The following is a 14010-nucleotide window of genomic DNA, read 5'->3' as shown; positions in this document are numbered from 1 at the left end:
AAAAAAAAAAAAGTTCATAGGGTTTTCAGGCAAGCAGTGCACTAAAAAGTAGTTACACCTCTCTAGCTGAACAGGTTTTGCAAAATAATTTTCTTCTTCAGATATCTGAATCAGAGCTCATGCTTCAAGTGTTCCCTGTTTCTGTGGTAAATTCCAGTGCATCATTTTTGCATAATTAACTGCTCTTGTAGATTATGGAAACTACTATCTCTAATTTATGTCTAGATAGAATTAATGCTAACACATGTAGTATGACTGATAGAATAAATTTATGTCTAGATCTAAAAGATGAAGGACTGATACAAGGGAAGAAACCTCTTACAAGCAGGTTTATATAAAATTTTGGCTATACATACCAGGAAAAAAAGTCATGGTATATTGGAATTCCTCTTGTTACTTAAAAGCTTTATTTACAATTTTGACTGCATAGAAATACTTCTTCCGAAGCTTACTCTTCTTTTGATCAGAAATATTAGCTGGCTTTTATTAAAGCACTGAGATTTTTTCAAATATTTGAAGAAAAACTATGTTTTAAGGTGGGATTCATGAATTCTAGTTTATGAAATGACTGAAATGAGCAGAAGTACATACCAAGTGCCATCCAGATGCTAAATCTGATCCAAGTTTCTCCACTTAATTGCACCATCAAGTAAATATTTACCAGTATACTGAATGATGGCAAAAATGGCAATAGTGGAACCTAAAAGGAAATATTTAATATATTTGTGTTAAATATATATTTTTTGCATGTCACATGTCAGTTTTATAACACAAGCTAGAGGTTACAAATGTAATTCCTAATGAAGAATTTAATTTTTTTTGCTCTTGTAATGTAGTGAAATTTTCACTGGGTTTAACCAACAGTTTCTACAGATCTTAAACTTCTAAACATTATGTTTAATATATATTCTCCAAGGCTTTAGAAAAGCTTTCCAGTTTATGCTGAACATATACTAATCAATTCCTGTATTTATAGCTGAAAAACAATATAACTACTCCCTTATACTGAAATGCTTCCCCAGCTCCACCATATTCCTTAACTTTCATCACTATACTTCATTACTTCCATTAAATAGCTTAGAATATAAATGAAAGTGGAAAATGAAAGGACTTATACTTTGTATTGAGGTCCAAAGAATTGCAGAATACACAGACAAGTTATCGTACACTCATCAGTTTCTGAGTTGTTTTCCAGTTTCTAAGTTCTCTCTCCCACTTGTTAGAATCCATCCAACCCACTTGTCAGAATCCATCCAAAGCTCTCATTAGAAAGTAACAGAGAATAAGTTATTCACCATAAAGGCTACTTTCTGCTGGTTCTGAGGCTGCCTTTGGATGAGGAGAACGGTAACTACAAAGGATACCACCAACAAAGCAAGAAGGCCAATACTCCACGGCTCCAACTTAGCAATAAAATGAATCCCATATGTAATGAGGACACTCAAGCCACAAATCAAGCAAGCTGTATGAAAAACAAAATTACAGACAGAGGGCACTTAATTTCAGAATTGAAGAGGAAGTGACCTTTAAGAAAGTGATAGCTAGCTTCAATATGTACTGTTATCATGAATATGTTTAATTCAGTGATTATAATGCAAATGATTACAGATTAGATCAACCCATCAAGAAGCATAAAAGCACCAAATGACACATTTGGTATGACTGAGAGAAGGCATGATATCAGTGGATTTTTAATTCTGTCTTTAATAAAATTCTATTTATGTTAATACAGGTATGAGTTTGGACAGGACTTACCTAAGAGACCCACTAAAAAGTTAACTATATTTGCAGTCTGCTCAGTTGGTAAACTGGATGGATTCATCAAGGCCTGAAGATGGAAGCGATTCTCTTCTATCATGTTTATCCGTGACTCACTTACTGCAGATTCCCTTTCAGCTGCAGCCAAAGCTGCTTTTTCTGGAGAGTATTTTGGTCCCTCATAGGTGGGTTGGTACCTATGCATAAAACAAAGAGAGTAATAAAAAACTATTCAGCATACCTCCAGATTTGAAGCAATATGACTCCAGGACTGTATGTAAGTACTAAATTCTTTTCCGTAGAGATTTAGAATTTCCCAAGTTATAACTGCACTGCAACAGCATTATTAGTCACTCTCATATATAAAATACTACTGCAATTCATTTTTTGGGTGGGTTTGAGAAATTTTTTGGCAGTTTTTTAAGCTACCTGAATGCACCAAAGATCAATCTTGTACAGAAATAAAGGACAGGATCTGGTAGTCAACAGCAAGGAAAGAGTAAGGGAGCTCGTTTCTGACTTGCTTCCCATACTCTARGAGGCTTCTAAACTGGCATTAACTGAAATTTTACGTCTGCTTTGTTTGCTTTTAAGTGTATTTTAAAAAATGTGTGTGGTAAATAAGATCTTTTGAGGTAAAATAACCTTCTCTTACAAAGTATAAATTTTTGCAACAATGAATTAGAGCCGAATTTAAGCTCTTAATACTTTTCAAAGTTAATTACTTAGCCTTAAGTAATAAAGGCTGACTTTTGTAAAATAGAACATAATAAAGTGAGCTGTAGCTAGCAATATATTATTCCATATGTTTACAAACATGACAGATACTAGTTTTACTGAGAAGTATTTATGGTCTCACTCATTAAGTGATAATAATTCCACTCTCTTCTAGGGCCACCACATCTTGAAACACTTGTCTGGTCTTTCATTTCTGACTAGGACAATGCAAAGCAACCACTTGAACTTGTTAATCACATAAACTGCCTAGAACATCTACACCTTTCCCCAAAATGCAATATGCCTGATGTATAATATAGATTGTATTCATATCAAAATATCATTCACTGAATTCTGTACACAAGCTCATATCTAGTAYCTTTGGGACTAATGCTTGGACCAATATTTCTTCTGGAAAATAAAAGGTGTCTGGATTTCAACACAACTTTTGACCTGCCTCACTGCTATAATTATAAAACTATATATCATTGTTTTCTTTGAGGAGTCACTGCTTCTTAGAAACAATTTATATGTTTACAGCTATTGTCTATCTAGAAAAAAAACATGTTTTGTAAATAAGGTTTCTGTTTATTTACTGCCCAACAAGAAAAAAACCACAGCAGAATACAACAGATGTTTTTGGCTCACCTAAGAATGAGGACACAGGTTGCTACAAGTGAATAAGCAAGAAGTGTGCCAATAGACATCATGTCCACTAGAGCCTTTAGGTCAAACAGAAATGCCATTACAGCTAAAAAAAAAAGAAGAAAAAAAAAAAAAGAAAAGGAAAAAAAATCCATGAGACTGACACAGAATCGTAGAATCATTCAGGTTGGGAAAGAAATTTAAGATCATCAAGTCTAACCATAAGTGCCAAGATTAATATTAAGATATATTAATCTAAGTTTTTCAGATTCGTCTGCAGTGTAACTTACTGTTTTACTGACAGCAACATGAGTGAAATAATGATAATCCTTAAACCCACATGTTTCAAGCTACTAGTATAATTCCAGACCTAATTCTCTACAGCTGGCAATCTCATTCGTATAGATAGGCACTGAAAAGTCACACAGTCATGCTGCATAATCAAATGCTTGTATTTGGCTTATTCGGACACACATATTGTCAGATTGGGGCCATATTAGAAATATATTTTATACCATAAARTTCAGATACTGCAGCAGAATCTCACCAAAGTTGAAAGGATGAATCTCATTGCCAAACTGAGAAAAAGTAATTTTTCTGAAATGGGACTGGGAAAAAGCTCTGCATGAGGAGGAGTTTCAGGAATTGTCTCCAATAAAATAGTTTTGTGGAGGGTTTTTTAAATGGTTTTCTTACTAAAAGTAGTTTTCAATTTACCTTCGGGAAGGACCAGTAACATCTGTCAATTAATATTCCTAAAATCAGTGAACTCAGAGGCAGAAAATTCCATGTTAGTGGAAGTAATTATAGAAATCTTGTGTTTATAAAAGCGAATGTCACATTCATTGGAGATTCTGGAATGTATTCTTTTGTCTATTTGCACACAGAAGCACATTGCTCATAAAGACATTAGCAGAAACTATCTGTAAATGAAAGGCTAATACCAATTGATTTGAAATACATGTACTCAGAGCCTCTTTCAATATTTTTATTTTATTAATACTATTGAGATGCATTTTTTTTGAATCATCAGTAATCTCAACATCAAAAAAAAATATTAAATGTAGTTTTTATACACTGTGTGTATATTCACATCCAAATTATTCTATATTCAAAAAAATTGTATTTAACATTTATGGTAGGTGTTTGTTAATGTATTTGTAGACATCTTCATAAGTGCACAAACACACAGACATATACTCCCTTGGTATTTGATCCTGAAGGAGGAAGCAAAATGTGATTTTCTGAAAACAAGATTGCTGGGTTACAGAACTTTTATGTAATTTCTATATAATAGAAATTATGTTCATTTCTAACTCTCTTTTTCTAATTAAAAAAGATTATCCTGTTTTCTTTAAGGAGTGGATGTTCCTAAGTAAAAAAGAAAACCGATTTCCAGACCAGATTTTTGAATACCTCATTGCTTTTCATGCTCTAAAGAGCAAAATTAAGGAAGAACAGAACTTACTAAAACCTCACGTATAGTAGCTATATTTAATTTTTAATCCTAGACTCAAAAGGSTACTCTATAGCCCAGATATTCTTTAACTTTAGAAACAAAGTGGAAAACATCTRCAAGTCTCTTACTAAGAGAAAGAAATGCAGAGTACTTCTTTTCCACCTCTCAGTTCTGTTCCAAGAGATAACAGTAGATCCATTTATTCTGAAACTGAACTGATGCCAAAACATTTTGCTATGTGCAGAGTTTTGTCATGGTGATTACCACCTGTGAAAAGGTCAGTCACATAACATGTGCCTCAGCTGTATTCTTAAACTGACAACTTTAATTTAAACATCTCATCTCCTTAATATTTCTTGCAGCTGTAAAACTATTCATGCTACAAATAAATAGGAAAGTCAGGTAATATAAGTTGTTKCCTACATCCATAACTATTCTGGCAAAATTATTTATGATCATGAATTACCAAATATGGATTTTTTAAGAAAAAATTAGAAGAAGAAATCACTCTTTCTCCAGCAATAGATAAAAGTGTTTTTTGGTGAGCTGTTAGATGCACCAAATTCCCTAGACTGCCTAAAAGCCATCCAAAGTCAGCTGCTGCAGAGATATAGGCAGGGCTCTATAACTTTATCAATCACTTCACCAGCTGCATAATAAACTATTCTTTCTTCTCATCACTACTGTCATTTCAGATAAAGATCTTGATTTCATCCCACAAATCTACACTTCCAAATTATTAGAGGAGAATATGTCAATAAGATAAATTCAAATTATATAAAGCTGAAACAATAAAGGTAATGCTAAGCAATCGATTTGTGCTCTGACAAAAGAGAAGGGAAGTGATAATAATGCTACGTGTGGGAACTATCTGGACAATGATCATATCTTTCCGCATTATTGTCAAATACGCAGTGTGAGCAGTTCCAGTCTTGTGGCATCGGAGGATGACCCTGACTAAAAAATATTTTAGTCTCATTTCTGAACCTCTTATTTGAGATTTAGCAACCTTGGCTAAAATTAAAGTTCTAAGGCATGTATTTCATGTTTTAACTACTTAAAAACTTATTTATTTGCCTTTGATTTAAATACTTCTAAAGCTTCCAGTTTTCCTGGGTGATGAGGCATCCCACTAAAATGATGACATTTGGTCACAGCTACATGTACCTCTGCAAGAAGTATGGACAAAAGTGAATCAGTTGCATGTTAAGAACTGACATTAAGAGCTGGCAACAGCTCCCAAAATATTGTTTTGGTAAAATATACATAGGCATGTATGTGTATACATATACATGCAGACACATAACCCCCCCAACACACACATGCTCCTCAACCGTAACTTGGTAAGCCTATACAATGACAGAATCATTTTATTTGGAATTCAATTTAAAAAAACTTTGTATTTTACACAAAAATTGGTCCTGCTGCAAATGTAATTGTTTTCCTTATATCTCATAATAAAAAATGTTACAGTTATTTTTCCCCCTTTATGGATGTAGTAAATATATAGTTATCTACATCAGACAAGGAAGTCCTGTAAACAGAGCATCAGCCTAAGGGACTCAGATTAAGTAACAAGCTTATTCACTATACCAGGGGTTAATATAAAAAAAAAAWTAAAAATTTAATTCTGTGGTATTAAGGCCATCACCACCACCATGATTGACTTGATCTGGAGTTCTTACACCAGTTGATTACTCAGTAATTTTATTCCCATTGTACATGCAAGGGAAGTTGACAAGCAGCCCTCTTAAAAAATGTGAAGTACCATGCACGTGCATAGGAGTATTTAAATCTCAGTTTTAAATAACACGGGCTTTGAGAGCTTACCAGAGATGACCCCTGCTGTCAAGGTGGCAGAAACTGGTGCCTGCCTCTTACTCACTTTGGCAAGAAAACTAAAGAGTAAACCATCACGTGCCATGGCAAACAGAATTCGGGGCAAAGGGAACATAGAGCCGAGAAGACTAGAACAGAAAAATGTATAGTTCAAATACAGGTTATTAAAAGCACAATGCTTTACTGGTAAACCAAACTACACAAAAAGAAAGCTTGAAGGAGTTAATGGGTTTAGGTATAGTTTTGCTTAGGCTCTGTATTGCTGTTYTTGGTTTTGGATTGTTGTTTGTTTTGACCCTAGTCTTTGAAATAACTTGAGATCAACCATGAAATAAAATCTGTGGTAGAGAAATGTCTTACTGGTAGACTACCTAGCAACAAGCAGATTTGATCATTTCAGTCCAAAGCAAATCAAAGCTGCACAAAAGTAATTTATTCCCATATATGCAATGTRTTTAGCAGTGCACCTTTCTTTACAAGGATCAACTCTTAGTCTCACCTGCTACTGCACCAGACGATAGAGTAGCAACTAGTGGGGTCTTCGTTTTGGAATTGATCTGAGCTAGACATTTGAAAAGCAACCCATCCTTCGCCATAGCATAGATTACACGTGGTATTGGGAAAATGGATCCAAGAAGACTGAGTAAAAAGCAAAGACATGCAACATGGCAAACACAATTCATGCAGAGTTTGTATTCATGGACATGATAAAAAATGTTATTTAATGGCATGTATAGAAACAAAATGTATGGTTGTAAGACAAAACCAGAAAGCCCCATAGCCCAAGGTACTACAGATCAGACACAAATAGATTACTTTTTTACTGCAAAGATTATTATTATTATTACATTAATTTAGGTAATTAAATTGCTTTATCAGATAGAATCCAGATTGGCAAGGTAAGTCTTGCCATCACTGTAGTTCTTGGGAGTTAGTGGACCCGCTACATGTTCCGGATCACACTAACTATGCAATTAAGCTTTAGTCTTCCTGGAGGAAGTCTGTCAGTCAGCAGCAGCAAATAAATAAGCATAAGCAGCATCCCTCACTGTCTATATTTCCACAGGAGCCTGCTGATTAATAGTAATTCAAAGTAAGCACCATACAAGTATACTTGGGCAGATTAATTCTTTCAATTAAAGCACCACTAGGCAAGCTTTATTAAGATTGTTCCTTGTTTGGGAGAAGTAAAGCTAATTCATTTAGATTTGTTATTAGCAGAACACATAAAGCTTCTAAACTATTGATATCTTGAAGCTCTTAAACATACTTCTTAGATTAGGTTGTTTATTTTCCTCAAAGAGAAATAATTTTAATTAAGAAAACAAAAGGTATAGCCAGTATAACCTCTGCAGCAAGTCACAAGTTTTTAACCAGGTGTACAGTTCCCTTTCTTTAGAAAAACAAGTAGATCACTTAAAGAAGGTACAGCTCTTACACAACACAGGTGCTAAGTGTAATGCTTGTGGGACACAAGGTTTAAATTTAGGCAGGAGAGAAGTTTAAATGCAAATGAACTGATTTTGATGTATGAGTACCTTCCAAAAAGAAGGTACATTCCAGAAGGTTTTTTGTTGTATTAGCTTTGTAAAATTCATTAGTCCTGCCCTTCTTTAAGTACAGTCGCATACATAATGGCAATATTAACAAACATCTTTGCCCCAACGAAGCATGTTCATGACATAGCACAGTCAGAGCAAACTGTATGGACCAAAAGCAATCATCCAAATGTTTTTTCTTAGTTATACCTCTAAACTCAGAGTATGAAATACAGTTTCCTTTGTTTTGTTCTAAACTAAGATCAGTCAACAGATTGAAAGATTAATCTCTCCACAGGAGTAAATATAATTCCTCAGAATACACTGCAAAAAGAGACCAACAGTTCAATTTTCTAAAAGGCATTCTACCATCTCATTCACTTTGCTTTCCAGAAGTAACTTCTTTAATCTAGTTTCTTATATGTAACTTTTACTATTTATCAATGTAAAGAAAAAAAATCAATGAAACCCTTCAAACTGAGAGGACAATGACAACTATGTAGAAAATAACCATAATCCCAGGATGAACTGTGTAACTGTGACATTCTTCAGCCAGACCTGCAATTCTTTTAATGTCTTTCTAGAACTACTTCATGTTTCTATACCCTCCTACATCCAAATGTTGCTTTCCTTTAAACCATTGCCCACAATCAACTAGCTCATATTCAGGCTATTGCTTACAGGGTTATGTTGCAGTGCTTAGTGTTTAGTATTAGTGCTTCCACAGGCGACTTGTTTTCCTTTGTGGAAAGGCAGCCAGTGTTCTTACCCCTGAAGCTCATGTAAGTGACTCCTCACTTACATAAGCTCAGGTAAAAGATTGGCATCAGTATTTTTCTATCCCTAAATTCAAGTATCAAGAATTTTTCTATTTTATTAAAGTGTTTATACCACATTACAATTGGAGTGTGATATATCTGAACACACATTAATACATCTCATGCCCTCCCTGATCTTTGTAATCAAAGTAACCTGTTAAGGCTACATTCACAGTTTCACAAAGGGGAATAAATTACAATATTTCCATAGCTATAATCTACATCTCAAATACCCACACGGAAACCACAGGAAGGGATGATATCAGAAGACAGGCTGGCTACTGGAGGGAAACAGAGACAGGCAATGAAGATGAGGAGTGGAGCTAGTTAATCATGTCTTGAGTTTTGCCTGCAAATACACAGAGCCCATAAAGCTGCTGAGTCACTGGGAATGAACAGTGAAAAAGGACAAAATGGGTGACATTTACCCTGTCAGTTAATAAAGATAACTTGCAGGTCATACGTTTGAAAATATTTGGATTTTTTTAAAAAAATTGAGGTAATAAGTTTCTACCAAAGAGGTAGAGCTCAATAACATTACACTTGCAAAAAAAAAAAAAAAAAAAAAAAAAAAAAAAAAAAAAAAAAAAAAAAAAAAAAAAAAAAAAAAAAAAAAAAAAAAAAGGAACCTAAGCAAACACAGTTACTGTCTTGTAGACCTGATAAGTTTAAAACTTGTTTATAATTATTAATATAATACTTATTGCTATTTCTTTTCATGGATTGAGCTTTCAAAATGAATGCATGAATATACATATAAACGTTATATATTATTCATTAGCTTTTCCCAAATAAAATTTGTATTTCAATGTCYTTACCTTGTGGACAAAGCACAGAGGGATCCCACTGCTACAACGTATTTAGCAGGACCCCATCCAACGTATTCAAATGCTACTGGCAGGGGACTTTTCTCATCTAGCAGATAGTATGGCATCATTAGTGTCAGTGCAGCTGAAACCCCAAAATAGGCCATGAAGCAGACAAGCAGGGACACCACAATTCCTATGGGTATGGCTTTCTGAGGATTCTTGACCTCTTCTCCTGAAAGAAAGAAAAGAAAATGCCCCACCAAAAATTCTTATTATTTTTCCCCTTCGGCTTTAAAAGATAACATCAAAGACAAATCACTTGTTAATCTAAATCATGGGAATCATATCTGTAATAGAAGTTTTAAAAACCTGAATAAAATAAACTGAGAGATATGGAACAGAACTCAGTATTTTGTCAGAAATTGCACTAAAATACAGGTAAATTAAAGGTCATAAAATACATTGTATATTCAGAGTACTGTAAGGCTATTATTTTTAGTCATTCACCTACATTTGTAAGTTCAATGTACTCATTCTTTATCAGCCATACACAAGCAAGCCACTAGAAAAGACATCTTGTTTCTGATAATTGTGAAAGTGAGCAAAAAGTGTATTTGAGCAGAAAAATTGGATCCTAAGCACTTTCCAGGCTTAGAGAGCAACAATTAATTTCTTTAGAACAGGAGTAAAATAAACAAAATCTCCTTCTCAGAATGATAGCCATGTTCAGGAATGAACTTTGAGTCATTCTACATTGACTGAAAAGAGCTTTGGAAGAAAGCAAAGTAGAGTAATTATTATATTGTTTGTGGTTCTTTGTAAAAAAACCCCATGTTAAACACATAAACACACATGTATAAATACTTTACCAGTTGTTGCAATGCAGTCAAATCCTACAAAAGCATAAAAACAGGTTGCAGCACCAGCCAATGTTCCTGTGAAACCGTATGGCATAAAGCCACCACTCCCATATATACTTGTCACATTTTCATAGGATGTGCGGTTCCTATAAAGAACAAGAATACAGCACAAAGATAATTTTATTTTTTTCATTATTGGTAGAATAAATACATACACCCTCTTACCCTACAACTCTGGAAAAATTGTCACTGTTCTTATGATGACAGAGGAATGCTTTACAAAACTGCATGATATGACATTTTTATGTCCAAGCTTATAAGAAAGACAAAAATAACAGCAAAAGGAAGAATATCTGAATCAAGAAGCCATCATCTTAYTTGCTTTGAAGTTTGTGACAAAACATATTAAAACACTAATGGTGTTTATTACTAATAAAGCATGTGTAATAGAAAACTGTTTGGAATACGAGCAAGTAAATAGATTTTTAAAAATTACTCTGTTATTGCAGTAAGGTTTCTGAGATATTCTTCACTTATTTTCCAGTTGTCAACTTCTCCTTTCACAAAACCAGAAATCATAACGAAGAATAGGACCAAGATGTTAATAGCAGTGAAAATTTTATTCACCCATGCAGACTCTTTTACTCCAAAAGATAAAAGACCTGTAAAATAAAAATATTTTATAGATGTAAATGGTCCAGTGTACTAATAAAATGGCATTTTAAAGAAGGTATACATGCAAAGGAAGGTATATATATGTGCAAGTACTGTGAATAATATCAAAAAAGCATCACCAGATTTTTTTAAAAAGCATTAGCACAAACTTGCTAGACATGATATTCCATCAGGRTTCTACTTGAACATTAGATTTTTAACAATTTAATATGTACTAACAGTTGAATGGAAGAGCAGGCAGTGAGCAGATCAGAAAAAATTAACTACAATTGGAATGTTTTCACAGGTTTTTGCACTCTAAGCATTTCCATACATACTTTCCCTCATTATTTAGAGATTAAGTCTGAAAATTTTAAGCCTCTCACAATAATGTCTAAAAAGTTTCTGACTCCACTAATGAGATATTTGCTATCTTATCCGAACACAAATTATCTTATGAGCTGCTCAGGTTTTCTTCACCCATGGCATTTTTATTAGAAATAGGTGTATGCTTTCTTCAGCTCAGTTTTTCYCAAAAAGGCAGTGTCACTCTCAATCAGCCTAATGCAGTGTAAATCATACTATGTGCATTTTTAAAATCCATTTTCTGTAAAACATCACCTGCTACTCCTGTGATTCAGCTTTGCACAGGCTCACAATCCAATTACTGTATCCTGCTCAGCCTACACAATCCTGAGCCATCCCCCCTGCCCCTTCTCTCAGCGGTGGTGAATTCCACCCAGTTCAGTCACTGGGGGTTTGGTTCCCTATCACAGACACCTGGAGAGGCAATTTGCAGTACAAATGTAAAAGGAGTGCAGAAGGAGCCATGGTAGGGATAAGAARATAGGACACAAATGAAAACTCAGGAGCAATGGTGAACAACAGGAGAAACATTTCCTCTTCTATCAAGAGCCTCTAATGTTCCAAAACAACAGTGGCATGGAGAAAATATAGAAGGTGCCAGCATCTAAACTAGTACTGTACAGTTTGGTTTGTTTTTTTACTCTGCTTCTCAAAGTGTTATTTTTTCCTTCTTTCTTTGGAAGAGGTGAAACTGAAAGTCTGCTCCAGTTATATTCCAAATTCATTCCCACCCCTCCTGAGGACATAAAGATCTGAACTGGTCCTAAAGGCAACTCTGAGCCACAAACATGGCAGGATGCTGGATTAAACCTAGTCAAATAAACTCCCAGATCTTCCTTAACTGTAGGAAGCCATCCTTTTATGTACAGAGACCTAATAAATCTTCAGATGCATTGGTCACTCATTCTTGCAATAGGCTGATCATAAATATTTTCCTGTCTCAAAAAAAAAAAACCACTCAGAACATAAGAACCAGAGAACAGGTTATGTCCTATAACTTAGTTTCACTGTGCAGAGAAGAAAAGCTCCTGCTTTGGTTTAATCCAAAGAAAGACTGAGCACGACAAGTATATGAGATATGGGTAAGACACCAGTGCTGAATATTGAAATGTTTCTAATATTGCCTGAAAACAAATTACACATTTTGGAATATACTTCTTGCTGTCTCCACTCCCAGAGGCAGTAAGAACATTTCTGTGTGGTAAAAATAATTGTTAAATGCAAATATGGAAATAAGTTGCAGTACTTTTTTGCTTTCTGACCCATCAAATAGCATGTAGCTGGTGTCAGTTTTGATGATTTAAAAGCCTTACACATGAGTAAAGACAAAAAACCTCAGGATTTGGAAGAGGAAAGACAGGAAAGGTTTGTTCAGGTTTCAAACTGGYCTGTTGGTCCATGCAAGTACCTTGGGGTGCCCTTAAGCTCAAACAAATTCTAGGAAAAACAACTGAAGACTTAAAAAGGGGAACATTATTTAATACCAAATAAGTCAACAATTTAGATGGAAAAATAACCTCACAAATGCCAATTACATGCACAATAAAAGATTTAAGGAGATCATCAAATTACAGAGGTTTACCTCCAGGTTACTCTGAAAGCATTTACTGGTGGTAAAACACAGAGAACTGTGTCATTTTTCTGTTATCATCAATCTATAGCAAGGGTTTTATTAAGAAAATACTGACAAGTGATTGTTTAATGTCTCAGCTTCAAGAGAAGAGGGTCCATGTGAAAATTTGATTATATACATTTAATTCTTATATATAYACACAGAGCCATTGTGCCAGTACAAAATGCGCATCTGGACTTCCTTAAGTTATTTCTGGTGCAAACCCCTACGATTTAGCACTTTTAACTGTAAAATATCACAACCACCATAAATTAAGCCACGTAATGTCTTACCTGATAAAAGTAATATAAGGAATACAGCGAAGAAGTCAGGATACTCTGCTAGCCAAGAGTAATTCATTTTTAAGTAGGCACTGAAGAAATGACCAATCCGTTTTCCAAGAAGYTCATCAAAGGTGCCACTCCAGGCTCTTGCTACACTTGATGTACCTTCATAAAATATATGTGTGTTTAGGGTTTTGCATCTGTACAGTGGGATAGAGCTATTTCTACTGAAAAAGAAACAAAACTAAGCCTGCTGCTACTTGCATTTAAAAAAGTACAGCTTGTGCTGCAGGTTTGTTTTGCTGAAGAATTTTAATGTTTTCGATTTTTTCTTGTTACATGGCAACAAGTTTTTCAAATATACAGACTGTGCCTCATTTATTCCCAAAATATTGTGGAAATTATTTCTGTGTTACTTATGGCTGATTTTGAAAGAAGCTTATTTCTAGAATTACAGTATGACATATGTTAAACAATATAAAGTAATGTAAGAAATAATTTTAAGAAAGAACATGAAGGAAAGTTTTTCTACCTGTAAGTAAAACAAACAAATGAACAAAATTACTAGCAAGAAGTTAAAAGCAAGCAAAAATTACTAAGCAAGACTAGATCTGTGTTTAAAATGTATACTCTCCTGGGTGAAGAGTGCAC

At 34.3% G+C, this 14010-nt stretch overlaps 1 protein-coding gene across 4 annotated transcripts in view; it reads right to left on the bottom strand.

Annotated features, from left to right (window-relative positions):
- Nucleotides 1-297: 297 nt before the first annotated feature.
- The window catches only part of LOC130578812 (cationic amino acid transporter 2-like), a 47922-nt gene continuing 34209 nt past the window's right edge, over nt 298-14010 (bottom strand). For 3 of the 4 annotated variants that reach the window (XM_057375173.1, XM_057375172.1, XM_057375175.1), the window contains 9 exons: nt 13369-13524; nt 10940-11105; nt 10453-10589; nt 9593-9815; nt 6918-7057; nt 3124-3226; nt 1756-1955; nt 1296-1462; nt 298-700 (listed from right to left, as the gene is read on the bottom strand). In XM_057375173.1, coding sequence (XP_057231156.1) covers nt 506-700; nt 1296-1462; nt 1756-1955; nt 3124-3226; nt 6918-7057; nt 9593-9815; nt 10453-10589; nt 10940-11105; nt 13369-13524 — 1487 coding nt within the window. In that variant the 3' untranslated portion in view covers nt 298-505. Of the gene's footprint in view, nt 701-1295; nt 1463-1755; nt 1956-3123; nt 3227-6409; nt 6547-6917; nt 7058-9592; nt 9816-10452; nt 10590-10939; nt 11106-13368; nt 13525-14010 lie in introns of all 4 variants that reach the window. The other variant, XM_057375174.1, reaches the window with a different exon arrangement.

This window comes from Malurus melanocephalus, unplaced genomic scaffold (genome assembly GCF_030028575.1).
Source record: "Malurus melanocephalus ecotype Western Australia unplaced genomic scaffold, MMel_1.1 scaffold_241, whole genome shotgun sequence".
In the NCBI taxonomy this organism is placed as follows: domain Eukaryota; kingdom Metazoa; phylum Chordata; class Aves; order Passeriformes; family Maluridae; genus Malurus; species Malurus melanocephalus.
The sequence above is the reverse complement of the archived record's forward strand: the minus strand, read 5'-3'. Positions and strand labels throughout refer to the sequence as shown.